Genomic DNA, 27,004 nt, shown 5'->3' with positions numbered 1-27,004 from the left:
TCTCATTCCTCCCCGTCTTTCAACCTTGGTTATTTCCTCCATCTTTCACCGTTACCCTCACACTCTCTCTCGCCGCATCTCTCTCACTTTTCCATGCCCTCTTTTCGTTTGCCATCCTTTTGTTTCTCTCTGCTCCACCATCTTTCTCTTTAGCCCTCTTTTTTAGAATATGTCATTTTTCATACTTCCCAGCATCATCCATCTACTTGCTGACCGTGTATCCATCCGTTCTCCCTCTCTTTTAACCAGTCTTTGTTAGCTGATGACTAATCATGACAACTGGCCTTAAACCTTACTATCACTAAGCAACAAACTAAAATCCAGATCAATGAAACATATTTCATTTCAACGATTTACAGACATTCTAGTGTCGATACAATATCTGAGTTTGTGTATACATGCCAAATATAAAACCTCATAAACCTCTTAAATACCAAATGTTTACACCTGGATACAACAAAATTATTATTTAAATCAGCGACTGTCTGATGAAGGATTAAAAGCAAAAAAATTAAAAAATAGGAAAGGTTCATTGCCAGTTTGACTGTGTTATATTCTGTGTTGAGGACATATTTCAATCAGTACCATAAAATGAATCTGCTTTAATATCCAGTTCTACATTGTATAAAACCCCAAATTCAACAAAGTCTTTGCTTGTATGAGAAGAGGACAGAATATAATATAATATAAATAATCTGTTTAACTACTTGTCATACAGAAAGACCTGCATCTCTATAACGTTTTACAATGTTTTTCTTTATGTCTACATAATGTAATGCACTGTTAATTGTGTTGAGTGTTCTCACAAGTAATTTTATTGTATATATACACAATATAATCATGTTTCTATTATGGTATGTGTTATCTATCTTACTATTATACTATACTACTCTGTGCTTTGGTAGCATTTTGTGATGAAAGCATTATTGCCAATAAAGCTTGACATTTTAAATGAATTGAAATGAAATACATATATAGTGTGTTTATGTTCATATACTGCACAACCTGTACTCACGCTTTCACATAATAATTAAATTAAATCACACACATCGCTGCGCTTCCACACAGATACACAAACACGCCAATTACCTGTTCTTTAATGCTGTCAATCAGTGACATTGAGGGAGGATCTGCATGAGGCACAGCTAACCTCTCACTTTCTCTTTTTGGCTCTTTTTTCCACTGATGCCTAACAAACCACTGCACACTCCCCACTTAGTGCTTTTGAAATTATGATTTATGTTTATGTGTATTGCATTACAAAACAAAAGCTGTGCTGAGGTTATTTGTTGGGGTGTGTTTGCTGTCCAAAAAGGGGCTTGAGAAACAGACTGAATCCATCAAGCTTCTTCAGAGTTTTAAGTGATTATCTGACTGACATGTTGATGCTTAGTTTCTCTTCCTATTCCTTACTGCTTTTTATCCATCCTCCACACATTCCCTCTGGCTACCCCTCGTTTGCCTCCTCCTCCTCATCGTCGTCTCTCCTTCACTTTTTCCAGCAGTAGAGCAGATAGGTTGACAGAAAACAGGTGGGCAGACAAGGAGTAAATAAGGCAGACAGGCGGTTAGGCATTTTGGGAAACAAACCGGTCAGCCAGACTGTTTGATGGTCAGTCATGTTGTTGGGGTAGCAAGTCAGTCAGTGAGCGAACCAGGTAGGCAGTGAGGCAGGCAGGCTAGCTTTTCTCTGTGTGCTGCTGGTTAATGGCATCAGGTGCTGCTGTCTACAATGATTAGTGCTGGGGCTGGAGTAATGGGCTCTGATAACAGTAATGGATCGGCCCACAAACACTTAGCTCAGTTTACTCTCTCTAATGCCCCTCATGGCCCAACCCTCAGCAGCTGTCTGTCTGTCTCTGTGTTGACACAGCTAACAGGAGCTCCACAATTTATAAAATACATTGCTCTCTCTTTTTCCTTTGTCCAGGCAGCCTATTTCTGGCTTTATTCTCTCTCACCTGTAGTTGTCAATAACCACCACCTTCCTTTATTTCTTGAAACCATACATAAACAATCACACCCTCTCTATCTCTCTCACATTTTTTTCTTTTTATTCTTTTTATTGACTGAAACTATACTTATTCATTTCTCCCATTTTCTCCCACGCTTACTCGTTTTCACTTTCTATTCCTCAATCTCTTCTCATACTGCCCTTGCTTGCCTTCTCATCACCTTCTCTTTCTCTTTATAATAACCTCTATGATAACTTATTTTTACCTGGCCATTGTTTCACCTCCTGCCTCTCTCTCTGCTGCCGCCTCACTCTTCCTTTTCATCATGTCTCTTTCTCCTCCCACTGAGGGCCGCTTGAACAGGTGGCTTGTGGAAGGTTGTTGCTGTGATCTGCTTGCTGGACTGCGGGAGGCTGCCTACCTGTCTGTGTGTGAACGTGTAAGAGTCTGCTGTTGAATGTTTGTGTTGGTATATGTGTGTCTATGCACAGGTGTGTAGGCATGTTTGGAGGCTTGTCTGTGCCTATGTTTATGTTTGTGCACAAGTGTCTGTGTGTATGCGTTTGTGCCTGTCTGTCCTGCTGTAACCCTCAGTAATAGAGCAGGGAATAGGAGGGGAGTTCAGCCAGAGCAGGTGATTAAGAAAAATCCCTGCAAGATGGCGGTTCTACCGTCAGTGGCCTCCTCTGGGTAAACAAGGGAGGAATATGTGGAGAGGAATGAGAGCCTGGTGGCTGCTGCCGAGGACAAGGACAGAGCGGTTTATGACTTTGGGGGATTAACAAGCTGAAGTGGAAACTTTTCTAAGTAGAAAAAGAAATAAACTGTTCAGTGATGAGCATGGTGGTGGAAATACAGCGGCCCTGACTATGCCATAAGGGTGTAATTGCAGCTGTCTGTGAATGCACGGACACAGGTATAAATTAACAGGAATGTGCATACACACTGACTGGTATGAACAAAGCAAACATACACACAGTCAGACAGGGTTGGAAAAAAAACAAATCACTTTTTAAAGTTTCCACTGCCTGGAGGCACGATTCATCTGACAACTGTCTTTCTAGAGTGAAGGCATGTGTGCTTACATAGAGTCCAGGTGCACAAGCCTATGTATTTATATGTATAGACAAATGCATGCTAAATTGTGTGTGCTAGTTGTTAAATGTATGCATGTGTGTGCACAGATAATATGGCTCACAAATTATTCTTTGTCCAGTGTCTGGTACACTCAGGAGGTTACAGATAATCTGGGTAAACTAAACTGCAATGAATATGTGCTGTAAGTATAGAATTAATATTTGACCAAGGTATAGTGTGCACCCACATGTACTGCACATCTACTACTTAAAAAGTCAATTACAGTGCTTAGCAGTAACCAGGCATCGTGTTGAGAGGGGAAACTGATTCCTCCATATCATATTAGTATCATTATTAAAGTATACCTGGCGAAGCCGACTCCTCTGCTGACCCCGTTGGCATCCCTCAGTATCCTCGTGGAGATAACATGACCCAGGGGCTTTAGCATGTTCTCCAGCTCCTGCTCATCCATTGACACCGGCAGGTTGGAGATGTACAGGTTGGTGGGGTCCTGCTCCTGTTGCTGTAGGGCAGGAAGGTAGAATAGCAGGGAGGGAAGAGGGCAGAGAGAGAGGATAAAGGGAAGGGAAAAGAGGAGAAGACAAGATAGTATGAGAAATAATGCATCACCATCAATTTTAAGAACTGTGAAATATGCATCAGCTGTGTGTCGTGAGCCATCCCGTAACATGTAGCAATGCTGTCAACAGTGCAACCAAACTCTTTCGGAACTTGCATAGCGCTTGGTTATATTTACACACTTACTCATTCATCTGCTTATGCAATATGATTTCATCAAAAGTTCACAGCATAACCGTATGTGAGTGAAAAAGTGAGTTTGTAGGCAATATTATGGATTTGCGTGACACCACACACAAATCTGTATTAACATGCAGTATTCACAGTGCTTTTCATGGAGTCTTATGGTAGCTATTTTTACTTCAGTGTTAAGTTTAAAGATCTAAAGAGAGTATTTTGTATTGTATAACAGTGTATTCACTGTAGTTCCTAGGAGCTGCTGCTAGCTATGTGAAGCTGTACAGCTGGTTGTGTGTTGAGCCTGAGGTAGCAGAGGGCTTGGTGAGCTCTATAGTAGAACAGCTGGACATAGCAGCCCAAGCCTATCAGTCAATAAGTCAGTGAGCCAGGCAGCTGCATGTGTGTCCCTCGGCTATCCATCCATCTATGCTTCAAGTCAGTCAGTCTCTAAATTAAACTACATCATGTCATCCTTATCTTTAGGTATATCTTTATGATGCGTGTGTGCATTTGACGCATATTCTCTTCTAAAATATGAAATTAGTGGTACATCCAATCCATCTTTCCACTCAGGTATTAAGTAAACTATCCAATCAGGCTGTCTGCCAGAGTCTGATTGCTACCAGCTTTCATTTATCACATCTACTTCCTATCAAACATCCATATATTCTAATATGCTGATGCTAAGCAGGATAAAGTTCATCATCCTAGTTTGGCATGTAATCGTAATAACATTTACTAATTTGCACTAAACAGAAACCACAGTTGAGGCTGTTTGAATGGATAAATTAAAAGTTTGACCTGATGTTGGCGCTAGGTGAAAAGTGGACGGGTCAGCGTAATGATTCGAATTTATCCTGAGGCTGCCAGTGACATTAATGTGTGTACTAAATGACATGGTAATCCGTTTATAAAATGTATGCTCCCACATGTTAATGAATGAAATCACTGCAACTCTCAGCAAAGATCTGCAGCCAGTACTAGGATGGGTTACTAGTAATAAACTAGCCTAAAACATATCAAATATTAAGAGCATTATAGTCAATACAAATCACCTCTTGAGCTATAGACCCTGGCTAAATCTGATGCTGAGCAATATAGTTGTTGAGGAAGTGGAAGAAATATATGTATGATTTTCTGATTTACTATCATTTAGTTGTGTTTGTAAGTGTCTTATATGTGCTATATGGAGATCCTAATAAAATCCTAATCCATTCAACAGGTCTTGAGACATTTCGCACTATAAATATGAACCTCATGGTCGTGCAAGGGATCAAGGGATGAACAAATTTGTTAGGATTCATTATCCATGAACTACAAATCGCTGTATAAAATTGTATGTTGATGCATCTGGTATACCTGCTGATGGTAGCCAACCAGGCAATATTGTATGATATCTGTACCAAATGACAATCCACCTAATAACTATCAGGATAATTCAGCAAAGCCAAAAATATCAAAGTTATAGGATCACCAATGTCAGTAGGATTCGTCCTCTGGGGACCATGAATGTCTGTAATCTCTCCAGTATTTGTTGAAATATCTCACTCTACACAAAGCGGTCAACTGATGGACTGACATTGCCATCCTTAGAGCCACGGCAAAAATGGAAATAATCTTTTAACAGTAATCGATCTTGTGCAACCATCGTGAGCAGAACATTAAATGTATTATATTTATGGTGAATAATCAAAAAGTAAATTTCCTACTCGTCCTCAGTAAAAAATACAGCCTCTTATAAGCTGATTGAAAGCCATCAGGTGGGTAGTAAAACCTTTGAATAGGATGTTTCATTTTAATCTAAGTCAGATCAATAATGGAGGCTTGGGTCTTTGAAAGAAACATTGTTGTACAGAAGGGAAATAATCTGTGTGATGGGTATGGTCTATCATCTCATTAGACAGGCTACTGAATCTACCGTGAATAAGAATGACAATTTAGCAATCATCTATAGAAATTTATGGAATGATATGAATGCATGATAATGAATGATAATAATTCCTTAGTTGTATCAGTCTTATAAACCTTAAAATCTGGCAACAAGACAAGAGAGGGGAAGTAAGGCCAAGTCGGGGATGAGCTGCTGACAGACTTTGACCCAAAGAAAATAAAGACATAAACTACTCATAATGATAACCAAGCCTAGTATGCGACGGTTACCTGCACCAACATGTTCATACGCAGGTTTGCAGTCTATAACCACTTCTACTTTACATTTAATCCAGTTGATCTGGTCTCCAATAAATCACTCACAAAGACTTACAAAAAGTCTTACTCCTCACAATCTGAGTAAAACTTCAGAGATCTATTTCACAAGCATATGCAATACTGTAAACATCGGCTTCAATACAGAAGTCTGTCTTCTTCTCAGTTGGGGGTTCTGAAGATACTTCAGTTGCAGCCTGCATGAAAACGCCGTCTTTGAGACTCTTTACGGGCTCTGTGCTTCTCCACAGGCAACTCTGTCTCACTCTGCCTTCTTTTGCTTTCTGTTGACGGTAGAGGAAGAGGTTAAGGAGGAGGAGAGGAAGTGCCTCCACCAACGTCCTGCCTCCATCTCTCCATCTGTCAGAGGAGAAGACTGGTCCCTCCCCTGATTAATTAGCCGTCTTATCTGACAGGACATGTTTGATCTCATTAAAGCCTTTGGGAGAAAACTGCGCCCAATGTGAAAGCAGGAAAACCACAGTTCTTTCTCCTTTAACCAGGAACTCAATTACCCAACTTTGGGGCAAACTAAACGCCTCCTTCTTCTTCAGGTTTATCACATTTACGTGAGTTTGAAAGAGCTCGCAAGAGTTTGTATAACACAGGATTTGGTAGTGAATGAGGCTTAATTAAATCTGCCCATAAAAATCTACTGTACACGTGTCACTCTCTTGCTAAGTCCCTTTGGTGTGTGTAGCCCTGCAGCTGCGCTTTCCTTTGAGTAGCCTATCACTGGTTATGTGAGGCGATGTTTTTCAGGATTATATCAAATAGGCTTCGTATTCCAATGCAGACAGGAGGTCTGGATCAAAGAATTAACTAACTGACTCACTCACTGGGCTAAGCCAATGATATGAGTTTGTGTGTGTGAGTGTGTGTGTGTGTGTGTGTTTGAAAATTTGACTGAAAGTACTCTCGCCTATAAGCATATGACAGTACATGCAGTGAAAGAGTGCGACTGAACGTGTAGAAGTAATTTGTGTGCGTGGGCTAATAGTAGAGGGCTCCGTTTGCAGGGGGGATTATCACAGGGAGGCCTCGTCTACGCACGGCCGCCTCGCTAAGTTTTCTCTTTGATGACGTTCCGCACCACAAAGCCCTAAATACCCAGATGAGAAGGTTACGGGGAGGAGTGGAAATGGGAGCATTTTGACGGGAGGTGAGATGGGCTGGCCCATTCCACAAGGAGATTTAATTTCCTTTAATGTCAGCCTTCGCATACGCACTGCTGTCAGGCTATGAATGAAGCGGTAATTGAGGTGTGTGTGTGTGTGAGTGTGCACCTGTGTATATATCCTATCACAGAGTAATTATGCGTGTATGTCTGTTCCATCAAATATATTATATATATATATATATATATATATATTGAGCTGTATCATTTCCTTCCTTCCAGGAGCATCCCTGTTTCTGGTGTGTGTGATGGCAGTTATGTCTGTCCCCTCGCCATTGACCAGTGTTGTAGAAGGTTAATGGAAAGGCTCCAGGCTGCGCTGGGCCTTTGATGAGCATAATTCCTTCACCTTGCCACCAGGAGGACAGGAAGAATCCAACTGTGTGTGTGACATGGGGGGATTGGAGGGTGTATGTGTGTGTGTGTGGGGGGGGGTGCAGCCGATATGTCATTTCCCGCTGACGGATGGCCCCCTTGCTGGAGCTGACAGCCCTGTAGCAGTTATTTCATTTCGACACCCTGCTCTGTTTACCTCACTGTAATTTCTGAGAACATTACCATGCCACAGGGGAGGGGGGATATTATTAGAGAAAGGGGGGAGAAAAGACGGCAAGGATCTGGGTTATGCAAAAAAAACAAAAAAAAAAAACACAAAAGAGAGGGGAAAATAGGAGTTATAGATCTCTGTGCAAAAGGTGAAAGGTAAGAAAGAGAGCTGGAGAGACGAAGGCAGCTGACATGACAGGCAGATAACACATTAAAGGAAGCCCTTGTTGCCTTTTGACAACGCTTGAGGGAAAACGTCAGCCGTTAGAAGTCTCACGTTGTGCCTATGGGGCTCTTAGGGCTGTATCCATTTAACAGATAAAAGTTAGACAGATAGATATGTGTCTTGACTGGGGGCATTGCATCTAATGTTGTATCGAGGCTTGGAGTTGCCCTCACTCTGTTGCAAACACTCTTTTCTTTTACTCCAGTGCAGTACATCCCCTGGATTTCTTCACCCCATTCTGTCTTTCTTTCCCCTCCTCATACCACTGACCTCTCCAGAGCCTTTCTTTCCAGTCTTCTTTTGTCAACACTTTTCATTTCTTACACACCTAGGGCCTTATTTTTCTCTGTCAATCCATTCCTGCTTGTCCTTCATTTCTCCCCCCTCCATCTATTGCCATCTCCTGCAACCTTCATCATTGCTCCTTTTCTGTTCTCCTTCTCTATTCATTCAGCTTGCTCAAGAGATTAGAGTTGTATGTGTAATTGGCTCTACAGAGGAGCTTCTCGGGAGCTCCCCCAAGCACCGGTACACACTCTGCAACAGGGTGTGTGTGTGTGTGTGTGTGGATGTGTATGCAGTTGCCAATCTGTAAAAGAACACTGCACACTTCACTTCCCTCAGGTATGCCACTCTGGTCTGGTGTGTGACTAACCAGCAGCCTGCAGGAGCACAATTAAAGCCAAAGACAATGGGGTTTTGTGCTGTCTGGTTGGAGAAAACGGCAAGAAAGCAGTAGTTTGCTGTGTTGCTGCTGCTGTGAGGGTGTGTGTTGCTGACAAGTTTGCAGATGCCAGAGGGAGCGTTCGTGTTCTCGTGTATGTAAGTTGAGGACGAGCACTCAGATCTTGCAGTGGGAACCTGAGTCTGTGGAATGCATTCCAAAGATGAGCACAGGGGGGATGTGGGATGCGGATGCTGGAGAAGTGGGGAGAAGCATATGAGCACATCAACTCACTTCAAAAGCTTGAGTTTAATTTGTGAGGAGCCAGAAAATTTGGAGACAAAAAGGTAGCACTACAAAGGAGCTATCATTCTGTCAGACGGCTAGTCAGCTGGTCAGCCAACAGCAGGGGGAAGTCAGCTGGGCAGCTTACTGCCCTTTGATGAGCGCTTCTCAACATTTTCTGTTTCCACAGATGAGTGGATGGCAGGATCACTCTACTTTTCTTTTTTGTAGAGGCTGTTGTCAAACGCTTCCTCAACACACATCGTTCTGCCTGTTATCAAGCCCCCACTATGACACTACAACTTCAAATCCCATCCAAGATTTTACAACAGTGTGTACTCATCCCAACTCGTCTCCGTCCACTGCAACCACTTACAGCAGCTTCACACCATATATAGTAGCTGTTAGTGGAGTCAAGCTGCAGTAAACTTGAAACTACAAGGGTTTCAAGGTCAGGGTCAGACTCTGATGTTAAAATACGATTTGGTAACTTGATGTCCATTAAATAAACAGCTGCTAAGATTGATTTATCCTACATTAGTACAGGAGCATTTTAAAGGGTTCAAAGTGTCTTTTACAACAAAGGCTACGTACATTCATCATAGTCAGATTTTACAGACAGATGGGGAAACTTTGCAGGTTTGAACTCTCTCAATCTGATACACGTGCTTACAAAACACATACAGGTGTACAATCGCACAATATAAACCAACATATGCGGAGATGTCTCCGACCTAGACGCTCTCAATCACAGAACAGCATGTTACAGAGCAGAGGAAAGAAAGCGAAAGCACAAGCTGGTAATGCGTGAGGTCCTTCTGCTGCTCACTAGGGGGCTGACAAAATTCACATTCCTGATTCAAACCGTCTGTTTGAAACAAAGGGCTACGCGACGGAGGATCTGTGCCATCACCCAGGGCATCCATTTTCAATCCAATTACCATATTATGTTTGAACAAACAGCCTAAAACACCTGTCATTTAAACATAGCTTTAATAGTGCAGCGATAAACACATATTGGCAGGGGTTTAAGATAAAGAATGCAAACATAACATGCAGGAATACATGTTAGTGCTTCAATAATTGAACTAATGCTTCTGTTATAGATAACATCTTTCCACTAATTATTTAATGTGAACCACCACAGAGGGCTGCATTGCTATAATTATTTTCACGTGTAAACCTTTAGGTAGTTAGGATAGTTACATTTTAAGAATATTTGGTGATACATAAAGTGTCTGGACGCATTTAAGACAAGGTGAGATATTGACAAGAGCATTAATTATTCAGATAGATTGTGGCATTCAAGGTGAATTTCTGGCATTTCTATTCTATGTGCAAATACTTGTACTGATTTAATATTAGTACTCTCTTTAAATCTGTATACTGCAGCATGGCACTGTGAAAAAAATGAATAATGTAAGGTAATAAGGGGTCAGGTATGCTAAGGCACTTAACATCTCAGTCGGCAGGCCACTATCGGTGAATGAACTGTAAGTGATAGCGGAAACATTTAATTTTAGAATGACATTGACAAAGAAACTGTACTTAATGTGGATTTGGTCGTGTCATGGCCAATACTCTTTGTGCTTAATAAGGTCAGTCTGATCAAGAATATCAGATTGGTGCATCTGTAATGGAGACGTACCTCATTGTATGGTTGTCACTATGATACATGACACATTAAGAATGATAACAGACAGGAATCTTTAGTAGTCTGCACATACTGCACACATGCCCTTGGTCAAAAACGATCTATTTTACCAATAATTTACATGTCGAGAAATGATTACACCCCCCCACCCCACCCTTTTTCTTGTATATTGACATAATATTGACACAGCAGAGGTCAGACTTCTGTTCTGATCTGTGGTCATTTTCATTGCACGCCCGCCGCACTGCTCAGTTCTTTTCATTTATTCGCATTAGGATGTTCAACATGATTGATCAGCCTTTCAGTAGTTGTAAGAAGATTCTCCACTCATCTGTTAAAGTATGAAAAGCACCAACAGATGGTGCCTTAGAAAATGCCCATTAATTAACCTCTCAGTATTATTTATTTTTTAACAAGAAGTAACTCAAAAAGTTTGACACAGGGCAAAAAGTTATTTAGGGAGTTTTTTTGTCAAAAGATACATAAGATAAAAAAAACAGCTGAATATGAAGCTTAAGAGCAAAAGATTAGAGGCTCACCTTGCTCACGCACTGTTCCATTTGGCTAGAATACAATGTTACCTGATTAAATAAAAACCTTACAAATTACCATACGTTGCTGCAGAGCACAGCTTAATACATCACATTATTCAGCTACAGAATTCTTCCCATGAGTGCAATGCAAGCCAATGACAACTAAGTGTGTCCTAGCAGCCCTGAGGCACTGAGGTGTTTAGTTTGGTTTTAAGATCTACACTCATTCACTCACATAATTATACACACTGCTCCTGCACGGCACCGCACCTCATATATGTGCACAAACTCACACACATTGTCAATCTCTGTCGTAATATTGCTTAAGGAAAATTACTTTTTTGCTACTCTGTATTATGGCGAGATGATAGATGTTGTGTAAGGAACAACAGTGGGTGATACATTATTGAGCTTTTCAGTATGCTAACACAGCGGTGGGCTTTGTTTCTCTCTCTCTCTCTCTCTCTCTCTCTCTCCCTCTCCCTCTCCCTCTCCCTCTCCCTCTCTCCCTCTCAGCTGGTCTTGCTCTCTGCTGGCATAGCTGGTAAAATATTCATTCAGCAAAGGGCACAGTGAGCGCTACGTCACAAAACTGGGTTTGGGATGTTCTTAATTGTACTGTTGTATGCAAATTTGAGCAAAAAAAAAAAAAAAAAGGGAGAGTCATATACCATACAGGAAACACTGCACTGTCAAATTCTTGATAGAATCTTTAATAGTATGACATTTGAACAAATGTATAGTTACTGCCACCATAAAAAAAGATTAAGTGTGACTTTAATGCCTCCAAGGGAAAGGCCGACATAAATCTATATTTTTCTTATTGTCAACCAATCCTATGGAAAGACAAAAAAAAGAAAAAACAACAGTGTGTTACAGTACTTCCCAACCCTGTCAGTGGCATTTAGCCCCATTGGCATTCATATATATTGATGATTTAAATCTTTAAAAATGGGTCTTAAAAATACACCAACTTAACATCAGCTTGTATAGTAGAGAGTGTCATTTTTGGAAATGTCACTCAAATAGGTGTAAAGTGTGTATTTGTTGTGGACTGATACACATGTGGTGCTCTAATTAGTATTTATGACATGGATGGTGAATGTGGGATTATAAAGGTGTTAACTACAGTGCCTGAGTTAATTGTAATAAATGTGTCATCCAATGCAACGCCATGGTTTTGCACTGTTTTCGTCAATACTATTTTAGACTCAATGTATAGTCTACTATGGTAAAGAGGAACAGCTACTTTAAGCTTTGGCTTGATAGGCAATATTTAGTTTGCTTATTCTTTTAACATTTCCAAAGCATCCAGGAAGTGTCATCTAACATATTAGGTGTCATTTTCTCTCGTTTGCAGATGTGTGAGAAAGGGATCACACCTTTACTTTGCAAAACAGACATAACACCACTAAATTATGTCTGCCATCCATGTCATGGCTCATACATTTTGATGCCGGGTTAATGTGAATTTAAATGGGTCGATATGCGCTTCACCCGCTTAATCACGACCCCCTGATTTGATTTTGTATCTCCCTCGGTGAGCTACTATTCCAGAGATTAAAATTTCATGTGGAGCTCATATCAAAAATCCATTATTAACACGGAAGACGGGCACGACGGCCTTACCCCTCTGCTCAAGCAAAAGGAGACAAACTCAGGCACGCATCGTCTAAGTGGGCACGCACACACGCACGCCAAAGATGCTTTTTTTGCAACACTCCCTGAGGACGTCAAGACAAATTCATCTTCCCCTTTGTAGAAATATTGAGGAATTTCCGTATAAGCTGTGGTTATGCTCACAGTCGTGCTCCCTCAGCTCAAGAGTAGACAACATTCACAAATGTCTTTCCGGTTTCATAATACATTTTCATCACCGTAACCTTCGCATTTTTCCATTACGGAGTTTGCGACAACAGCTCATTGTGTTGTTGCCAGGGTAAATGCATTTTTCCGTCTTATGCATCATTCATGATATCATTTCTGAGATTGAATTCCTCCTGGCTGACATCATGTGGAGGTGGAGAGTGCTGGTGATCATTTTTGGTCGTGGAGGGTAGGACGGTGTTAAAAGGAAATGGTGGCGAAGCTGTTTGAGTCCCGCTATTGACCAACAGGAGGACCTGTGTGGGCCGATGTAGTAAACCTACTCTACCTGTAAATTATGAATGGAGTTTCACTTTGTACAAGAGCTCTGCCTCTTCTTTCGCTTCCTCTTTTGTGTTTTTCTCATTTCGCCTCTTAACCCAAGTAACCTTTATACTCTGGTCTGTTTTTCATGCTCTTCCATCCCCCTCCCTCCTAAAGTGACTATCACACTAACTCACTAGATGTTCTTTACCAGTACAGTCCCCATGGTTTAGGACACTTGGTAATTTGCTTTGAGCATAGATAAGATAGAATGCTGAACAAAACACATGACATACTGTGTTATGGGTAATATGATATTGATATTTGGGAGTAGGCGTTCTCCAGACACCCAAAGAGAAAAATCTAGGAACATCATGGAAGGGACTCAAACACTTCAGCAGGACTTATGCATGTTTCATTCCATGGTAGTCATGTGGGAATACATACTTCAAAAAGAACAATCTGTTAAGCGACTCCCATTGGGCGGCATAGATTTTTATCAGAGGGTGGTATGCACAACTTTTAATACACTGTTTACCTTCTTACTATAAATCTTTTTTATTAAGTGTCTAATTCAAATGAAGCCCATAAACAACAATTTAAAACAGCAGAACAAAGAGAGCTATGGTTCTGTAATTTTTCTTCAGTGGGAGCTGTTGAATTGTAAAGTGGCAGACCACTGACCATAGCTCTGTGTTATTAAAGGCAATGGAGATGAAAAGCTCTTCCTATAACTTATAGGGAGTATATGCTCATGTAGTCCTTGGTAACTATGGTAACTACAGAGGTATATAATGCAAAGTAGCTTAGTGAATTTTGATAAAATAGCTAATACCTAAGTGCATACATATTATATTTAATGGATATTATAATTTAGTAATAAATAATAATAAAAATACATAATGATATATTTATACTGTAACAATCAACAATATGAAAACTAAGGAGCCAGCTATCAGAAAAGTTGAAAGTAATAGGGAAGAAAGCAGCTTTTGCTACTCCAAACATATGCAAAATATGTCAAATCTCCTGAACTGAAAAAAAGAAACCAAGCCTAAATATGGATTTACATGCTGGAGGAATCCATCATACTGCTGTGTTTTGTCTGCGGTGAAAAACGATCAAATAATTCTGATAGAGCTGTGGGAGTACACCAGACAAAAACAGGTTGGGAACCAATGTACTTGGTTCCCAAGATCACAGATTTGGTGCACAGTGACCTACACACTTAAAAAACTCCTAAAAAGCCCATATGTTTCCAACACGACACAGTCTCCTCTCTACTTCAGACACTCAGTCTCATTCAATACAGGCTTTTCTCAGGCCCTCACCACATGCGATCCTCCGAGCTGCCCTCGACGGGGTTCACCGCATCATAAAATCGTCATGCATGTTAACTTCACGGTGCATGGGTCAAATAAGCCGTGGCAGTGGATGTTAAGTGACTTCAAAAGGCTGCAGCCATATGCCCCTCCCTCCGTCTGTCTCCCCAGCACATGTCTGTGTGAAGAATGTGCTCAGAAGACTGGCTGGGTCAGAGGATCAAAGTTTACAGATAGGGAGGAAGGCAGAGTCACGTGCATGCGCTTCAACATGCATTGGTGACTGTCTCTCATGCACTCAGCACTAATAAATACCCGCAGTTTGCACACACTCACAGTTCTTTTTTTTTCAATCTAGTTTAAAAAGCAGACACATATAGTAGGTTGACAAGTCCGATTCAGTGTTAAGATGACAGGCAGGATGTGTGAGCCTTTCAGCAGAGTGGTACAGCATCATCAGAAACCAGGAGAGTGACAATCTCTTTGTTTCTCTCCACACTCCATCACCTGCTCTCCAAATGGAGGCACAATGCAATTTTCACTTATGAATCTACTGCAAAGCAAATAGCATACGCTGTTTGCCTGCTCCACAAACACACCCTGAATAACTACCCTGGGTCATGGACTCATTTGTTATTCCTTAATGTGCCACTACTCACCGGGGAACACTAAGGCTGCCATGTGAAACTACACTGCGATGTGAGCATCATATGTCTAACTGCAGTAGAAATACCTCGCCTTAGTTTCTGTCACATCTGCGCAGAGAAATGACAACAAGGTGGAGGCGAGAGCCGTGGAAAATATTGAAATATATATTAAAGAATTATTTCTCAATGGAAAACAGCCACAACAAAAGTAATAAAAAAGCAATAATGGAAGTGTTGTGCAGGGAAAGCCACTCAGAACAAATCAACATTTATGTGACATCAGTAAGGTTCAGTGGTGGAACTGATGCAATGATTTTCAATTACAAAACAGTGATGTGGAGTATTAGTTCCATTTCCATCATAAAACACCGGTTCTTGAGAACTGCTACACACCAGATTTAGATTTTGAGTAGATGGATCATGTGACAAACAAATAAATACATACACTGTGCACAAATTAATTAGTTCTTGATTTTAATACTTTTTTCCACTTGATAAAAAAAATGTTACTTGATTTGCAGCAGAAGCCTTCAGACACATTTAAACCTTCATAAATCTCATTCTTCTGCTCATTTTTCAACATACAAAATAGATTCCTTAAAAAAAAGTCATCCTATATGTTATCTTGAAGTTATTATGTGAGGGGGATTTTAAAGAGGCGTTGGTTTGACAGCCGTGTAACTACACAACATTTAGAAAACAAAAGATTCACAGCATCTAAGTGCACAACATGGCTTCTTTAAAATCCTATAAAATTAGGTTTTGCCATATTTATTTATGATTACAGCAAACATGGTACAAAATTACACGCACGTGTTAATGAAACATGACAGAAAAGCTGACAGTATTGACTAACCACCACATAATTAAAGAATGATCCATGTGTTCTGCACAGCAGCCCCTTTTGTTTTCCTCCTGCTGACAGCTGCCTCTGGGCTCTACACCATGTGCATAAATTTACATCTGGACTTAAGCATATTATATTTCCTTTAGGAAGAGGTGGCGTTGACACAGTATGGGTGAGACTAGATTAAACAGTGTTACACTCTAAATTAGCAAAAAAATTACAGATTCCCGACAATCTGTTCCACCGTGATGTGTTTATGCACAGGTAGAAAGTGTTGGACTGTTCAGTGATGTGTGAAATTTGCTATATTTGTGTGCTTCTTTCTGGTCTATTGCTATTGCTTGTCAGGTTTTGTCAGTTGCTTATCTTTCATTTCACATATTACATTCCATAAAGAAAATATTGCGTGTATTCACTGGAGTCGTATCACTGCCAACTTAACATGTTTCAGGTTAAATATCCAGCCAAAAGAATTGACTCTTAACTATATATAATAACTGCAACACTGACAAAACTACCAAAACACCATGAAGGCGATAAAAGCTTAATTGTTCCCGACCTGCAACTGTTACCCAACACAAAGAATCTCTGCGGTAATCTCCCTGTTGCTAAGTGATTCTCTTGACCTATCAAAAATAGTACAGTTTATGTTTCCGAACCCAAACCCAATCTCCTCAGTGTGTGTTTCAGTGAGAGCGTCATTAGCAGTAGATGACCTATATAGAGGGGACGGCTGCTTGTTACAGTCTAATTATCACCCTAAATGGCCTGGAAGAGGGGTGGTGCAGCAGGAGATAATGTGTTTGTTATGGACACTAATGATACAGTGGAAGCAAACTAACGACCCACCCAGGGTGTCCTGCTGAGTTCAATGGCTTCATCACTCCCGCTCTATGAAAACTTGGAAAAACTCTCCTTAACGTGCTTCCTCTTTCCTGAGAGGGAGGGTGGCGGGACACGAGAGACAGAGAGAGAGAGAGAGAGAGAGAGAGAGAGAGAGAGAGAGAGAGAGAGAGAGAGAGAGAGAGAGAGAGAGAGAGAGAATCACAGAACATAGAGAAGTATTTGTTGAAGCCATGAAGGGAGGTATGAAGAGAGGACTGCAGCGAGGAAGGTGGTAATAAAACTGTAGTAATAACAATAATAGCTACGCTGGTACTTTTATTAGCGCTCAGGTGGATTCAGGGAAACGTGGGGAAACAAGCCTGTTAACACCAAACTGCTGTGTTGACACAATGCTTCTGCTGACCGATTCTGAACAAATCCTGTTGAATTAATACTTTACAAACAACTGCAGTTAAAAATCTTCGTGCTATTGAATCCAGGCTTTTTAAAAACTAGTGTCAGGTGCCTGTGGTTAAGTAAAACAGTTTTATATCAAAGGAGAAAATTGCCTGCATACTTATAAAAATAGAAAACGCTCTTCAGATGCAACAGTGAATATTACAATACAGATAAATAGCTCTTTATTATACTGTGTGTACATTTGCATGTGAAAAGTCCCCTGTAGTTTCTTTGTCAGTCTGTGGGCACATTTCCCTTAATGTTGGAATATTCACCAAATTACTGTGCAGAGCTTAAAGCCTCTGATACATTTTTTCTTAATGTGAATGCATGATGTCTATCTGCCAATTCTGGGTTCCCTTCAGAGAATTATTTTGCACTTCCCACGAAATGAACATTGTGTTTCTGTAAGATGCAATCAAGCCCATCAGCCATGGGGTGTGGTGCATCAGGATGGGAAGAAGAAAAGATAGTAACTGACTCTGAACAAACCACAACAATGGTTTTAAAATTTTGAAATGAAACTAATCTAGGATAGCTACGACGTTTGTTTCTTTTTGCTGTAATCTCAATTTTAACAATCTTGTGACCTTCTTGAATGTCGAATCAGTCCTCAAGGAAGATATTGTGAGGTGGACCACGGATAATTGGCCCTGATTTGACACCAAGGAGGTTTTCTTTTTTTTTTTTTTTTAAATCATTCGAGGACACAGCAAACAGACAACCTCACTGTTTGGAATTTATTTCATAGTATAATGCAACTTAACTATAAGAAGTGATAGCAGGAGGCAGGGGCGAAAGGACAGAAAGGAAGGAAGGGAGAGAGAAGGCTGCTGGTAATTAGGAGGGGGAGTCCCTGGTTTGTAAGCCAGCAGCATAGAAGTGTCTAGACAGGTGTCATGGGTCTTGGCAGAAGAGACAGAGACATCAGTGTCCACATGACAGCATAAGAGAGTGAGTGAACTCTAGACTGTGGGGAAAAAAGAGAAAGGGAAATGGAGAGAAGGGCGAGCACCCTGCAAGATAGAGGAGGGTCAACTTATTCAGAGGTCATCGTGGGTCGAGAGTGGGAGTAGAGAGGTAAAGTCACATGCGGGGGTGACTTTGAATACACATCAGTCATCTGATGTCACACCTGCTTTATGTCTCCAGATAATTAACTGTCACATGTTTCCCTGCAGGTTTTAGCATTTCCATAATCACTCCATCATTTATCATTGCCATTCAAAAGGACAATATCGAACTCAATGCCATTGTCATCGCAGTGGTCAGATTCTTTGCTTGTGCTTAAGTGGATCGAGGTTTCGTCTCAAAATAAGTAAATAAGTTAATAAAACACAACAGCAAGCCTCTAAGAAGTAATGCTAAGGCCCATTGCACAAGACTGCACAATAAACACAACAACATAAAGTAGGAAACACTATGTCTACTTTATAAATCCTTCAACAAACCGTCTTGGCTCATCAGTGTCTTATCTGAACAGCGTCTAATGAGCTCTTAATTTGAGACTGTCTGCATCATTAACACGGCCCGCCGTTTGATGCCACAGCTGTCAAATGAGACTTTCATCTTAACATGCTGACAGCGGATGTGTTGTGTACATGATTATATATGTGTATATGTGATGCACTCGTTTTTGCACGCTATATTTGCATGCCACAAAATCCGATCTTTGAGGTTGAAAATAATTAGATTTAATGAATAAATGTCTTGGCTGATTTTGATTGCACAGTGTAAAATGTTTAAGGCCAAGGTTAGTATGCAGAGAGGGGAAACAGAGGTGTTGAGGCCCACACAGGCATTATTATGAGAATCAGATAGATAGGTCTTTAAAGACAGGGCGATCCCGCACACCCTGGCATCTCCTCCTGGGCACTCATCTGTGAAAACAATCGCAATGACCCGCAGCATTGGCAGCACGCTAGCGTATGAACGGTGTCAGTCTGTGCAGTGACATCAGAGACAGCTATGGGGGCCTGCAGGTGTCAAACATGACTTCAGAAAGGGAGGAGGGATTTGTTATACTATGTCCTTTTACAAGACAAACCAAGGGGATTAGTGTTAATCACGTCATAGTGTGATTAACAACACCCATGTCCCTCCATTAGCCTGACCTTGTTAAGTGTGTGTGTGTGGCATGATTACACGGTCTGTCACTATCATGTGTTTCCACCATTACCGACTGCAGTTTGTGTTCGCTAAAATCTTTGCAGCTGTTGCTGTTGCTTTGCTGATGTTGTAAGCACTTTTTGTTGTTGGTTACTGTTGTTGTTGTTACCACTGGTGTGACCTTAAATCTGCCCGGCTACACTCACATTTATGTGGGAAGGTTCGCCATAATGTTCTACTCCGTTTCACTCTCTTATTCTTCTTTTCTGGCTCTCTCTCTCTCTCTCTCTCTCTCTCTCTCTCTCTCTCCCTGTCTCTTACTCACATCCCTGGCTGCTGTAATTAGAGTAATTGGAATCAGATGATGCTGGCTTAATTGGAAAGGAATGCAGACGGGGCTACAGGGCTTTTCAGCACGGGAAAATCAGCTGGAAGAGAAAACACGAGACAGTAGGGAAGCATGGCGGACGACGAGGTCCGTAGTCACGCATCAGGCAAGCTCTGGCTTTAATAAAATTGGCAGGGTTCTGTCGTAAACACACAAACAAATTACAAGGCGTGATGGAGTCTGAATGCTGTCGTATGTTGGCAATAGTAAAAGTATGATGTCAGGCAAGGGGATACACGTGAACTGAGTTTGGCAAAGCATTCAAATTACAGGAGCATGATTTATATACAGTAATGAGTCAAAGTTGAAATTCAGTCTCCTCATCTGACAGTAGCTTGGGCTTTGAGTAGAGCAACGGACCAAGATTTCATAGTGAAGGTTAGAGGGGGGCACAGGGTGATAACAATACATATTGCACGATGAAAGTTTGATATACACTTGCCAACAAAGGGCTAGAATATTAAAGCTTAGAAATCCACTGGTAAGAGGGCAAGTTTCATTTAAACTGTGCCAGAAGCAAATTCTCTTTCCAAGTTGAAAGAGACTGCAAGAGAGAGGGTGAAAGCGAATAAGAGCAAGAGAGTGTGAGAGAGAGAGAGAGAGAGAGAGAGGGAGGGAGAGGAGGAGGTGAGGCTGGTTTCATTCTGCTGAAAGTCACAGTTGAAAGTCAGCTTGATTGTTTGCTGTTTGTGCGCTGCGGCCACTGATGCGTAGGAAGAGTGTTAGATTCCCCGTAGGCACTGGGAGCTTAATGAAGGAAAGAGACACACACCCGCTTCTAGAGCTGGGACTTCCTCATTTACACTGAACCCTGGGGGGGGGGAATCAGAAACTGCAGTTGGCCTCCTTAACAAAAGGGGGCAGTGTTGCTTATAATGTGCATGTTTTTTTCCCGGCGTGAGTGTGTGTGTATATGTTCTTTGTTTATCTAGTTAAAGGGCTGGAACAGCATGAAGTCAACAGAGGTTGATTTAATTATCTCGACAATCCCACCGTCTCTGCACAACTCATTTTCTACCACCGGAGTTTGCGCCACATGTCTGGCGAGCCTAATAGAGAGGCTCGTTGATCAGGTTTATGCTCTCTATCTCCAGGAACATCTCATTACCCTTAACATGGAGGAGGTAACCATAGAAGGCTATAGGAGAAAAAAGTGCCTCCATCTCTCTGTCTTTCACACTCATTCTGGCTGTCCATGTGGGCTTGAAATGTGTATGCAGCTCTTTTGTTTTGCCTGCCGCTTGCTGCCGGACTGCTCAGAGCCTTTGTCTTCCTGTGATGCTCCCCAGATCTCAGTTCGTTACAGAGCGTAATTAGCGTGGCGCGAGCGGGCTCCCCAGTCGACACACAAAACTCATTAAATTCCACTAGCCTGCTTTTTTGCTGGCACGCTCTCCTCGCCCCATATTAATCTTCCTTCCAACCCAAACTTTAATTCTCTGAGAAAATGTTTATGGGAGGAATAACTGCTTCCACCCTCACATGCAATAACAGTGTGCCTGTTTATTGTAGGGTTTTTTGTTTTTTTTTGGACTTCAATTCAATGCAGTTTTCTAATGTTGTCATCCAAGGTCAGGTCTAATGAGTGTCTCGATAATAAGGTGCAAGGTGTCAGTGCCACCCTGATGAGTGCAGCAGGTCGGAGATGAGACCAGTGTACTTTCTCTCAGCTCCTCTTTCCGTCTTTGTCTCTATCTCTCTGTGCTTGCCTGCATCTCCAGACAATGACCAGACTCATTTCCAGACTCCCACCCGCAGTCTCCCTCACTACTAACAGGGCCACACAAACAAGGTCATTCAGACTGCTGTAAGAGGAAGATGTATCATTTACTGGGAGATGGATGACATGATGTCTCCGCAAAAAGCTTTTATTTTGACCAGAAGTATTACTGCAACCCTCCAGCTCTCTTTCCCCCTCCTCTCTAATTGAACAAGGAGGCAAAAGACAACTGCCACTTGAGCTGCAAAGGAAATTGCCTCTTCAGTACGGTGGAAAATACACAAACCATTGTTGAAAAATGGTTGCATTCGTTCAACAACCTGGCCTAAGAGGTCTGAAGACAGATTGAGCAAATTGAAGATGGGCATACTTGATGACCTAACTGGCCAATGTTGCAAAGGGCAGCAAACCTCCCCCCCATTAGTTCCATTAAAGTTTCTATTTGGCACCACTATATCAGATCTCCTTTATAAGACAGCTGTAAAGATCGGTTTAACAGCAGGTTGAACGAGTGGTTTTTCATTTGCATGAAATATCTCGCTGTTTCTCTCTGCCAAGCCCCCTACAGTGCATGCTGTTCAGCAGATGTGATCATAGACTGTATATAAAGATGTATGTAGCTATTGGTTTGTATTGGATACAGTTTGAAGTTGCAAATTGCATCTTACGGTCTGTGCCATCTTTTCTGTTCAGGCCAGGACCTTCCCAATAAGAAGAAATCAGACATCCCAATCTGCAAAAAGTCATTTCCGGGAGACAACCCCCTGGTCGCGAATTTACGAATCCTAGTATGGCCATGCTAAGACCCGCCTTACTCTGCCTGTGATTGGTTTTCCCTGATTCCCTGATACCCTGATTGGAGCGTCTGTGGCTCAGGAGGTAGAGCGGTGTTGCCTTTCACTCTGGCTACAACAGACCAAAGCAAACACTAGCCTACTTGGGCTAATGTTAGCTACTTTAGCTAAATTATGCAAATAATCCATTTCAATGAGTGATTGAGTGATGTACGTAATGGCACCATCTGTGTTACTAGAATGGATTGCTACAAACATTTGGACATTCATGGCCCCCGAAGGAGATCACAAGTGAAACAACTTCAGTGATGCACTTCCAATGACTTCACTCTCCATTTAGTTTTAGTTTGTAACCAAATACCTGCAAAACTAATGATTTTCTCATCAGCTTCAGGCTCTACCTCTTATTAGCTAAAGTTAACATGCTAATACACTGAACTAAAATGGTGAATATGGTAAGTATTATGATAAATTATGATTATTATATTGTATATTGTAGGCTGGTTAAGTAAAGTCTTTATCATTTTAAATATATTTAAAATTACATATAGTTTCATAAAGTTGTACATGTGATAAATCATGTCACATATCATTTTTTTAAATACTTTAGTAATTGAATATATGAGTAAAGACTCTCTTTTACTGCTATTTTATCTCATTCCTGAGTTTGGACACATATCACACATACCGTTATGCAAAGTCATTTCTGTCTGTAATAATGAAGTAATTAGAAAAAGTAAAAGTAAGTATGTATAATCATTGAGTGATTGCAGTAAAAGTGTATCTTGAGAGTCAGTATAATTAGGTGCAGTTCTGTACAGTGTTGTGTGTGGTATGACTTTCAGGTCTAAATCAGTAGTGTTGAGGTAGAAAGAGCAGTGAGGTAGTAGACTGACAGCTCCTGCAGGGCTCTCAGGCCAGATGAGTGCAGCCAGCACTCCCGTGGGTCCAACACCTGCCAGATATGGCGGGATGTGAGCGGGTGACAGCGGGGTATCGAAACCCTCATACCCTTCTCAGCCATCCCAGAAAGAGAAACCTCACCATGGTTGGCGGAGAGACAGCTACCACTGGGACTTCCACACTGCTGCCTAGCATTTAATTTAACCTACTTGATGGGTGACCGGCTGCATTAACTTGACATTTTGCCTCTGCACATCATGTCAGCTGGCAGAGGATACCAGCAAACTAGGAGCACAGTCATTGTGTCACATAGTTTTACAGTTTAGCAGTTTTCATAGTCTATATGTGATTTTTTTTAGATCATATTATCTTTTCATCACCAAAGATGATGAGTTTTTAATTAGCCATAGAATTATCTGCATCGCGAGCTGTGACCTTGAAAGGGCAGAGGCTGATAACGGAGTTGAAAAATTGAGTAGAACAAAGTAGAAGAGAATAGAAGAGTAGGAAGTAAACACTGCTTAACAATGCACTCAGTACAGCCTATTAATAACCCTAACCCTGTTATCTAAGTCTACATCAACTGAGACATCAAAGAAAATATGAAAAAAAAAGAAGTCCAGACTCCAGGATATGAACTTCCACAGCTCCCATGGCTCTTGTTCCCAAGTCAAGTCCATTCAGTCCCATAAGCGAACTGCAGTTTTTGCTAATGTCTAAAGCTATTCAAGCAGGTAGCAGTCCCTAGTTATTGTAATGGTTTCACCCAACTCTTTGAAGCCGCACTGGCCGTAATGGCGTCTGAAGAGAGCGATTGCGGGGTACAACCCTCCAGGGACTCATTAGTGAGGAGCGGAGCTATTTGAAGAAGGAAGTGTATGGGAGAATGCGGGGAGTAAGTGCGTTTCTTTCTTTTTTTTTTTTTCTGGACATGCTTTTTTCTCACTACTTATTTCCTGTCCAAAAAGTACACAGGAGTGTAGAGATGTACAAGGGCAGACTGGGACAAACTGGTCGACTGTGCTTGTTGTGGGCAGCAGAAGGTGAATGCCAGAGTGTTGAAGTAGCGCCATAAGCCACAGGGGGGAAGCCTGGATAGAAGGAATGTGATGTGTTGGCAGGGTGCAAAGGAGACAGGAAAGGGAGAGAGAGGGAGAGAGAGAGAGAGAGAGAGAGAGAGAAAGAGTAGGGGTGGTCATACTGTAGGATGCTGCTTTTTAGCTCTGGCTGAGGCTCACAGCTGGATTCTGAGCAGGGTGCAATCACGGATGCATTGGGACTGCACATGCTGACAAGTACATTAGACTTTGGCTCCTGTTATGTCAATCTGATCCGGGATGACATAGTAACCATGACAGGGGGGAGACTGCCTGCCTGGATAGGATTAAGGCATTTTGCAACATATTACTATTTCATACTGTATCTCAATGATGTTGAATTCTCTAAGAAAACCATGAAAACTTTGAAAATAGTTGGGAAAAAAAATCTAAATGGATCACGCGATGCCTAAAAATGACATAAAAAAGTTAATTACAAATAGTAGTTTAATATTTTATAGCGACTATACAGCTTTGCTTGCTATAAAAAGTTGAATAGTTGAGCATGCATCAAGTATCTCCCATATTGTTTTTTGCCTTAGTCTATGTCACAATATTTCATCAACTTCAATTGACCCAAATCCATACAAATGACTGAAAAGACATCTACAAATCAATTTTTCATCTCTATTTTGTCACATGCAAAGAGGGGAAAAAAAAAAGTCAGCAGTGCAGAAAGTGCTGGAGCGTGAGGTGTTCGTTAACTGGAAGATCTCTTCCTTTAAAAAGACCCCCAGCATTTACATTCTCCTAAACCCTTGCCTTTCATGCCAAGCCTGCTTTCAATATCAAAGCTCCTTTTGAGAGCCTCTGGTGGAATGATAACAGAGAGAAGGGGACTTTAGTGAAAATGTAAGATCTTGAAAAGAGGGAGAGATGAGGGGAAAGAGAGGAAGAGAGACTGAGAGGGGGAGGGTGGGAGCCTGGAAGACAGCATATCAATCGCCCCTTTAACTGACACAAGTATTCTGAAGTGAGGATTGTTTTTTTTTCTTTTTTTTAATCTTTTTTTAAACATGCAGTGAAATGTGAACATGATGCAGAGAGGGTGATAAAACATCATTAGACATCCATGAAAGGGGCTGAGAGGTTTTGGTGACAATAGGATCCTTGTGTCAGATATGTTGAGGATTACAACACAGCGGTAGGGTGAAATGACTTGTTAAAGGGGGGGAAGGAAGCTTCTCTTGTTTTCTTCTATTGAATGACATGTGCGTGATTGCATGTGGGTGTGTATATGTGTAAAAGTGTGTGTTTGAGCATGGGTGTGCGGGTAAATGTGTGCCAGCTGAGCACACCTGGAAGCTTTTCTAGATGGACTGAGGCTGCTAGGGATTACCTAAGACAGCGCAACATGCATGCCAATCTGTGTACACAATACACATGTATGAAGTGTGTGTGTGTGGCCTGCATACCTTCATTTTTATGTGCATATGTTCAGGTTTTAAAACATATACAGAAATGATAACAAACAAGGTACATACAGTAGGTTTCACCACATAGTAACGGCAGCCTGGAAAACAGTCCAGTTAATGTGCTTGCTGTTTTTGGTGGGGCCAAAGATAATCTAAATGTAGAGACAATCCATGTTTACCACCTGCATTGATGAAAGAGTTTGGCTTTGTATCACATTACAAATGTGACTTCATTCATCAGGATGTTGGCGCACTGTTTGTCTCTGTATCCTTTGAGTCAAATGCAGAACAGGCAACTGTTGTCAGACAAAAGCAACTATGCAACCATGTGGCCGTGTTTTGTTTTTGGTTGTTGTTTTGCTCTAATCCACTTTGCTCTAGTTTGTCCAGCCAACTTTTTGTTGTTGCTGTTGCTCTCATGTACTGTACCTGCATTTAGCCAGATTCAAGTCAAATCAGCGTTATCTTTATAGATTTGTTTTTATAGTTATCTAAGTCATAGGCTTTACAATCTGTAAAACATATGACATCATATCTACCCTCTCAATTTAGACAAGAACAAATCTCTACAGATGAAAAGAGACATGTAACACAAATAAGCAGCATGGAAGAAAGCTTGAGAGCAACAGAGGAGGTAAACCTCTTCCAGGGCAGACAGACATGCTGGTAGAAGTAGAAATACAATAAAGATGAACAGAATTACAATATTACAATATTAAGTAAATAAGAATATAATAAAGTAGATTTCTCTCTTCTGTAATAACTAAAGTGTCAACACATTCAGCATGAGTGTGTGTGTGTGTTGCTGTGTGACCTCTCTCTTGCACTCTAGGCATTGTGGGGACACCAGGGAGGAAATGTGCCCCCGCCCCCCATCTCATCGGCACTCACTCCCACGCTGTAAACATCACCCTCCAGGTAGTGACACTGATGAGGGGAGCCCCCTTCCTGGCACAGGAAGTTCACCACAATGGGGGGACTAAATGTGTTACTAAATGTGTGTGTATAAAAAATATTGGATCTATTGCTACTATTAAGCAGTAAAACATTTTTCTGGCAATTTTCCATATATTTCATTGTCAAAAAAACTCATCTCAACAAACAACAAACTAATGTGCCATGGTAACACATGTTCCTTTGTTAAGGAATACAGCTCCAAAGAGTAAAAATAGCTATAATTGTATATATTATATAGTATATAGTAAACTGCTGCTGAGCATGTGTAGAAACACAGTCCTGTTTATAGCTTCACTCCATTATACATTTC

The 27,004-nt window shown here is 41.2% G+C and overlaps 1 protein-coding gene across 2 annotated transcripts in view; it reads right to left on the bottom strand.

Moving 5' to 3' along the window:
- rbms3 (RNA binding motif, single stranded interacting protein) overlaps nt 1-27,004 on the bottom strand; it is a 195,390-nt gene that overhangs the window by 71,225 nt on the left and 97,161 nt on the right. For both annotated transcript variants that reach the window (XM_053334307.1, XM_053334308.1), the window contains exon 5: nt 3,398-3,555. In XM_053334307.1, the coding sequence (XP_053190282.1) occupies nt 3,398-3,555 (158 nt within the window). The remainder of the gene's footprint in view (nt 1-3,397; nt 3,556-27,004) is intronic.

The sequence above is a fragment of the Scomber japonicus genome, chromosome 15 (assembly GCF_027409825.1).
Source record: "Scomber japonicus isolate fScoJap1 chromosome 15, fScoJap1.pri, whole genome shotgun sequence".
In the NCBI taxonomy this organism is placed as follows: Eukaryota; Metazoa; Chordata; class Actinopteri; order Scombriformes; family Scombridae; genus Scomber; species Scomber japonicus.
This window is presented reverse-complemented; position numbering and strand designations above follow the sequence as displayed.